The 8,191-nt window shown below is 38.9% G+C and overlaps 1 protein-coding gene across 1 annotated transcript in view; it reads left to right on the top strand.

Annotated features, from left to right (window-relative positions):
• XIAP (X-linked inhibitor of apoptosis) overlaps positions 1–8,191 on the top strand; it is a 40,159-nt gene that overhangs the window by 29,861 nt on the left and 2,107 nt on the right. Inside the window, exon 6 of the mRNA XM_008592501.1 lies at positions 1,761–1,961. Within this exon, the coding sequence (XP_008590723.1) occupies positions 1,761–1,961 (201 nt within the window). The remainder of the gene's footprint in view (positions 1–1,760; positions 1,962–8,191) is intronic.

Below are 8,191 nucleotides of genomic sequence, written 5' to 3'. Positions count from 1 at the left end.
AAAAAAAAAAAAATGGGGGGGGGGGGGAGAAGATATAACAACTACAATTACTTGAAGCTGATACGACAAGCAAACAGAAAGGACATTGTTGGGTGGGAGGGAGGAGAGGGAGGGAGGTTTTGGTAATGGGCCACAATAATCAACCACAATGTATATCGACAAAATAAAATTATAAATAAATAAATAAATAAAGATATAGAACATTTACACCACCCCAGAAAGCTCCTTCAGGCCCCTTCCCAATCAATGCCCACCTCCAAGTCATATTCTGGCTTCTATTACCATAGATTAAGTTTTGAACTTCTTATAAATGGAATCATAATGACAACATTTTGCTCATCATCTCTATGAGATTTACCCATGTTGTCCACAGTAGTAGTTCGATCTCTTTTTTCTTGCTGTGTAGTGTTTGAATATACCACAATTTATTTATCTGTTCACCTGATGATGGACATTTGAGTTGTTTAGTTGTTTCCAGTTTGGAGCTCTTAGAAATAAATTTCGCTGCTATGAATATTCTCGTGTGTGTCTTTGGCAAAAATATACACTCATTTTTATAATATATTAATAAGAGTGGAATTGATGAGTCAGAGGGTATGAGTCTCCTCTCTTAGAACTTACCTACACATCCTGTATTCCTACTTCCAAGTATCATAAAAGTGAGTTTCCATTGATTTTCTTGCCTTATTTTTTCCAATCACCTCAGCTGCAGAAACTAAAGTTTGAGAGCTAGCAAACTGGTACTTTCAAGGTCACAGACTTCTGATTTCCCATGATTTTTTCAAAATAATTGCTAGTGACTCAGTAACAACATTTGTTCTTTCAGTACCTTAGGTTAATTGTTAGTTAATACAGCTGATTTAAAAAAAAATTCAAGGGCCGGCCCATGGCTCACTCGGTAGAGTGCGGTGCTAACACCAAGGCCATGGGTTCGGATCCTATATAGGGATGGCCGGTTCGCTCACTGGCTGAGCGTGGTGCTGACAACACCAAGCCAAGGGTTAAGATCCCCTTATCGGTCATCTTTAAATTAAAAAAAAAAAAATTCAGATTTTTGAAGCACTCTACCCTTTTCTTACCTCTTTTACCTTATCTTGCACTATTTCATCAGTCTTTAAAGCACCTAATCTTGAATAATCTGAAGTGCTACAAAATACATACTGCATTTGTAATTAATTGTAAGATTGTGAAAGTGATCCTTCAGTGCCCGAGCATTTCAAAAAATTCTTCTTCCCAAAGCAACTTTGGCTTGCTGGTATTTTAAAAAATAATTAATTTTTACTTGACAAATAATAACTCTGTATATTTATGGGGTACAGTGTGATATTTTGATCTATGTATACATTATAGAAAGATTCATTCAAGCTAATTAACATATCCATCACCTCACCAATTTATCGTTTGTGTGTGTGTTTCAATTTATCATTTTTTGTGGTTTGTTTTTATTTTGCTTGCTGATTAAAAAAACTTTTTAATTGACACTGTAATAATATGTATGTATGGCGTACAATTTGCTGTTTTGATACAAATATGTTGTATAATGAGCAAATCAGGGTATTTAGCATAATTTTTTTCTTTTAAAGTGTATTTTGCTTTTTTTTTTTTTTAAAGATGATCAGTAAGGGGATCTTAACCCTTGACTTGGTGTTGTCAGCACCACACTCTCCCAAGTGAGCCATGGGCTGGCCCTTTTGCTTTTGAGTTTTAACAAAAATAATTGTTTAAACTCTGTTCTTTTTCCTCACCAATTTTCATTTCAGATGATACCATCTTCCAGAATCCTATGGTACAAGAAGCTATACGAATGGGATTCAATTTCAGGGACATTAAGAAAATAATGGAAGAAAAAATTCAGACATCTGGGAGCAACTATAAATCACTTGAGGTTCTGGTTGCAGATCTAGTGAGTGCCCAGAAAGATAGTACACAAGATGAATCAAGTCAGACTTCATTACAGAAAGGTATGATTACTGTTTTTTTTTGTGTGAGGTTTATTTTGTTTTTTTTGTTTTTGCTTTTGGCAGCTGGCCAGTGTAAGGATCAAACCTGGACCTTGGTGTTACCAGCACCATGCTCTAACCAACTGAGCTAACCAACCAGTCGTTTTTTTTTTTTTTTTTCATGGCTGTTTTTAAAAAGCAGGAAAAATTTAACAGCACTTTATTAAGGATAATAAAAAGTCATATCTTATATGACTTTGTGGCCCATTCATTTCCCTCCTTTCACATCCCCCTTAGGGTAAGCATTTTTTCTTAACTTATTATTTTGAAAATTTCAAACACACACAAAAATGGAGAAAAGGTATAATGAGCCCTCATGTACCTGTCAGCCAGCTTCAATAATTATCAATGCTTTTCTAATTTGTTTCATATCTTCCCCCAACTTTTTTTGCTGCAATATTTCAAAGTAAATATTAGACATCCTATATATCATTACCTATAAATACTTCAATGTATATCCAACAGATAAGGATTTTTTTTTAAATATAACCTTAATGGGCCAGCCCGTGGCTCACTCGGGAGAGTGCGGCACTGGTAGTGCTGAGTCCGCGGGTTCAGATCCTGTATAGGGATGACCAGTGCGCTCTACTGGCTGAGCGTGGTGCAGACGACACCAGGGCAAGGGTTGCGATCCCCTTACCGGTCAGAAAAATAATAATATATATATATATATAACCTTAATGCTGTGTGTTAGTCTGCCCAGAATTTTATAACATAATACCATAGACTGGGTAGCTTAAAGAACAGACATTTATTTCTCACAGCTCTGGAGGCTGAGAAGTCTAAGATCAAGGTGCTGGCAGATTGGACTCCTGGTGAGGGCCCTCTTCCTGGCTTGCAGATGGCTGCCTTCTTGCTGTGTCCTCACATGGTGTGGGGATGGGGGGAGAACAAGATGGAGCAAACACTCTGATCTTTCTCCCTCTACTTATAAGGACACTCATGACCTCATCTAAACCTAATTCCCAAAGGCCCCACATCAAAATACCATCACATTGGGGGTTAGGCTTCAACATGTGAATTTTGGGGAACACAAACATTCAGCCCATAACCTACTTATTATACTTAACAGAATTAAAGTAATTCCATAATATCATTTGAAACCCAGTTGGTTTTAATTTTCCCCATTGTCTTAAGATGTTTTTATAGTTGACTTTTTAAATTAGGATCCAAGTAAGTGCCACTGATCTATTCATTTTAAAAGTTTAAGTCTATGCTCTATTTTATTTTATTTTATTTTATTTTTATTTTTTTAAAAGATGACCGGTGGGCCGGCCCGGTGGCGCACTGCTACAGTGCGCCGCTTGGGAGCGCGGCGGCGCTCCCTCCGAGGGTTCGGATCCCACATACAGACCGGTTCCCGCTCACTGGCTGAGCGAGGCGCGGGAGCAACACCGAGGTTTGCAATCCCGTTGCCGGTCCCCGGTCCGGTACGGGGGCAACACTGAGGGTTGCGATCCGTTGCTGGACACGGAAAAAAGACAAAAAAAAAAAAAAGTTTATTTATTTTTGACATACGAAAGACCCTTTTGATCTTTAGGTTATTTCAGGTGGTTTTGAAACATTCAGGTAATATCATGTCATAAAACAGCAGTGAACATTAATGATATTTAAAATTACATCAGTTGAGGACCGGCCCGTGGCTCACCCGGGAGAGTGTGGTGCTGATAACACCAAGGCCACGGGTTTGGATCCTGTATAGGGATGGCCGGTTAGCTCACTGGGTGAGTGTGGTACTGACAACACCAAGTCAAGGGTTAAGATCCCCTTACCGGTCATCTTTTTAAAAAATTTTTTTTAAAAAAATTACATCAGTTGATGTAAAAGACTCAGCAGAAAGCTTAATACTCTTTCCTTAAAGATGCATTTATTTAAAACCAATGCAAGCTTCACTTGTCTTGGTGGTGGTAAAATAGACCATTTACTTGGTCATATTTCTACCTTTTTTTTTTTTTTTTTTTTGCTCTTAAAATTTTTTTTTTTTTTTTTTTTTGGCGGCTAGCCAGTATGAGGATCCGAATCCATGATCTTGATTTTTGTTACAAGGCTGCACTCTAACCAACTGAGCCTGGCCAGACTTGACTTGGTCATCTTTCTACTGTAATAGAAATATAAGCAATTGTGTTATTTTTCTGCACCTTAAACACAACTCAAACTTAGTTATGTTTGTCCATAAGGTGTTAGTTTTTATAATCGAAGGTGTGGTCTGTAATAGAAGAATTTAGTGGGTTACAATATGAAGAGAATAAAGGACACAGTGCTTTAGTGAGGTGTCTTTTTCTCTGGCCAACAAAAATTGATGGGGGCACTTTTCTCTGAGACTACGAACTAGGATGGTGTGGGAAGGAGGGCCTAAGCAAATGGCAGCCCTCAGGAGCAGGGATTGGAATTCATCAGTTGACCCCTCCTTAGTCTCACTAAATTCAGAGAAGGTAATTGATACAGGCTATCTACTCATACTGGGGCTCCTGCCTATTTCTCTTCCCAAAGGCTAATGAGGAAAGACTGGCACTAATAATCTTTTAATTCTATATAGAATAAAGGTGGGCCTAATTGAAGTGAAGCATGTGAAATGTATTAGTAAAAGTATAACGTTTTTATCACTTTCTGAGAAATCCTAGATTCAGTGCTAGCTTTTTTCCCCATGGCTTTGTGACAGAGAATCCATAGTAAACTGTTGTAAAAATAGGACCAAGTCAGTATCTTTTTCTTTTTCTTTCTTTTTGAAAATTACATAGTGTGAGATAAAGCCTTTTACTTAGTGTATGTGCTAAGGTACTTATTTTAGCCTTTATGTGTATATTACTATTATAATATAAAAATCAAGTAACCCATATTCATTTCTTAACCTGTCTTTCCACATGGATCTGTACTACTACTTGTAGTAAAATGATAACAGCAATTTATTCTAGAAGAGGATTAAAATAATGTAGTAAAAAATTAGCAAATAACATCAAAATTTATCTAGCTGTTGCCTTTATTGCACGTGTGCCAGGAACCTCCCAACCTAGAAGAGGGCCTTGTGGGAAGTAGAAGGGGAAAGGTACCAAAGGGAAGGATATATTTAGGATCCAATAGTTATTGTTAACGCTGGAGTGAAGTGATTGCCAGAGATAAACTATTAGTCTGGAGGAAAGAAAATCTATACTCTTGGGCTGGCCGATTAGCTCACATGGTTAGAGTGGGGTGCTGATAACACCAAGGTCAAGAGTTTGATCCCTGTATACTGGTCAGCTGCCAAAAAAAAAAAAAATCTATGCCCAGAACAACATTATCTGAAGTAAGTACCTGTATACAAGGCTGAAATAAAGTAGAAAAAGTAGAATTGATACTCTCAGTGTTTGGTAGACATTGCATTTCATTCCATTGGGTCAGTAAAATGGAATCACAATCAACCAAAAGGAACCTTAAAGATCATAGTATAATTTTGATTACTTCAGTGAGAATCCTGAAGTGCAGATGGATTGTTGCCCAAGATTACTGAACTGTATACTTAAGATAGCTAAGATGGTAAATTTTATGTGTATTTTACCACAATTAAAAAAAATAAAAACACTGGATCAGAGGTCAGAAAATCTGAATTTCTACTCCCAACTTTCTGAGTGTTAAGTACATACACATTATTGTTCAACCAATCTCCAGAACTCTTTTCATCTTGCAAAACAGAAACTCTAGGTCCATTAAACATCAACTCCATCCCCTATGCCGCTCCCTCCAACCCCTGGCAACAACCATTCTGCTTTCTGTCTATAAATTTGACTACCGTAGGTATCTGGTCCGGTGTTGTTGTTTTGTTTTTACTCGTTGCAGCATCACATCCAAAAGTAATGTGTACATTACTGAATTATTTTCCTCCTTTTGATTTTTTTTGGCATGAATATGTACTTCATTTCTGACTTTTTTTGGTGTTGATGCTTTCATATAATATAAATCAGCTTATAGTACCATCCCTTTACCTATGTTGTTTCCTGTGCCCTGAATGCCTTTTCCCTGTCTGCATACCTCATCCCATTCCCTGTTCCATCCCCAATTCCTTCATCCTTCAAGACTCGACATAGAAGTCACTTCTTTCAAGTCGTTTTCAGTACCCACAGCAAAGTTAGGAGCTGCCTCTCTACTCCTGGTGCTGGTAGAGCATTTTTTACATTGTTTTGGAACTGTTTTCTTTTCTGTCCTACACATTAGATTAAGCTTTTTGAGGGCAGGTACCTTGTCTTCTTATCTCTGATGCATTCTATTTTTGAATCTAATTTTTTCTGTTGCTGTTTTTGGCAGCTGGCTGGTAAGGGGATCCCAACCCTTGACTTTGGTGTTATAACACTGCGTTCTAATCAACTGAGCTAACCAGTCAGCCCATGAGCTTATAGTTTTTATTATCCAAGGAGGTAGCTTTTTAAGAAGAAAGGAATTGAATAATCCTTTCCTCCACCCCCTAGCCAGAGAAACCTTCCTGAAGCACAAGTATGATCATATCTCTCTCCAGTTTAAAACTTTTTTTTTTTGTTTGTTTGTTTGTTTGTTTGTTTTCCTTTTTGTCTTTTTTTTGTGACCGGCAACGGATCGCAACCCTCAGTGTCGTGCCCGTACCGGACCGGGACCGGCAACGGGATCGCAACCCTCGGTGCTGCGCCCGCACCTCGCTCGGCCAGTGAGTGGCCGGTCTGTATGTGGGATCCGAACCCTCGGCAGGAGCGTCGCCGCGCTCCCAAGCGGCGTACTGTAGCAGTGTGCCACCGGGCCGGCCCCAGTTTAAAACTTTTTACTGGCTCCCAGGGCCCTCAGGATCAAGTCCAAACTCCTTTACAAGGCTTGCCAGATTTTTCGTGATCAGACTATTTTTCCCTCAAATTCCTTTTTTTTGTACTTTTTTTTTTTTCCCCGGCAGCTGGCTGGTAAAGGGGATCTGAACCCTTGACCTTAGTGTTACAAGGCCATGCTCTAACCAACTCAGCTAATGGGCCAGCCCTTTACCCTCAAATTCTGTGCTGAAGCTTTATCTGTGCACTCTTGGAGCTTCCTTATGCCATTTCTTCTACACAGAACACTCTTTTCCTACTGCCCTTGGTCCCCAAGGCCTTCTCCCCCTACTCATCCTTTAGGACCCATTTTATGTATAATTTCCTCTAGGGAGCCTTTCTTTATGCATGTGTGCATGTACGTATGCACACACACCCTTCCTGTGCCCTTCATAACACATTGTAATTACCTTTGTTATCATACCATGTTATAATTTCCTGTTTACTTGTGTTCCTTACTTGTCTATGAACTATTGGGAGCTGAAGGTCTATATATTTGTCAGTTGTATCCCTAGTGCCTAGAACCTAGTTAAGTGTTCAGTAAGTATTTGTTAAATAAAATTATTGTTTCCCAAACATGTTTTCCAGTAGTGTCCCCAGATTGTTAAAAGGGATGCCATGAAAAAGGAGCTCCATAGTTAAATAGGGAAATGCATTGTACATTTCCAAGAGGAGACATACACTGTACTCTACCGCACTGTACTTGATGACAGTGGTTCCCAAATGCCAATATGCTCAACCCCAGAAATTTTAAATTTGGTGAAGGGGGCCTAGGAATCTATTGGTAAAAAATACCCTAAGTGATTCTCATGTGAGGCCAGATTTGGAAACCACTGGTATGCGTTGATTATAAAGATAGTTGAAATATGGAATAAATTTGGAGTAGTGTTTAGCACATAGTATTTATGCTATAATTCTGTTTGCTGCTGCTGCTGTAGTTGTCATTATAGTTATATGTGACCACGGAACATTTTTGTGGCATATTTGTTTACATTTCACAAACCTATTTTGGGAAAGGCTGAATTAAGCAAAAACTTCATTGCCACCTATATGCTGAAGACACCCAAATCTCTATCTCTAGACCTGACTTCTCCTGACCTCTATATTTGATTCTCCAACTGCCTACTGGATATCTTTATTCGGATTCTCTGCAAACACCTCAAAAATATCTGAAAATCCCAAACCTGTTCATCCTTCTATATTTCCTGTTAGCATCATCATCTCTCTGTCAGCCAGGCTAGCAACCTTGAAATCAACTTTAGTTCCTCTTCCTTCCTCAACCCTTACGTCCAGTCAGTTACCAAATCCTATTTGTCCCACTTTTAGAAGTATCCTTCAGGGCCGGCCCGGTGGCACACTGGAGAGTGCGCCGCTTGGGAGTGCGGTGGCGCTCCC

This window comes from Galeopterus variegatus, unplaced genomic scaffold (genome assembly GCF_000696425.1).
Source record: "Galeopterus variegatus unplaced genomic scaffold, G_variegatus-3.0.2 Scaffold7972, whole genome shotgun sequence".
NCBI classification, from domain to species: Eukaryota; Metazoa; Chordata; class Mammalia; order Dermoptera; family Cynocephalidae; genus Galeopterus; species Galeopterus variegatus.
The sequence above is the reverse complement of the archived record's forward strand: the minus strand, read 5'-3'. Positions and strand labels throughout refer to the sequence as shown.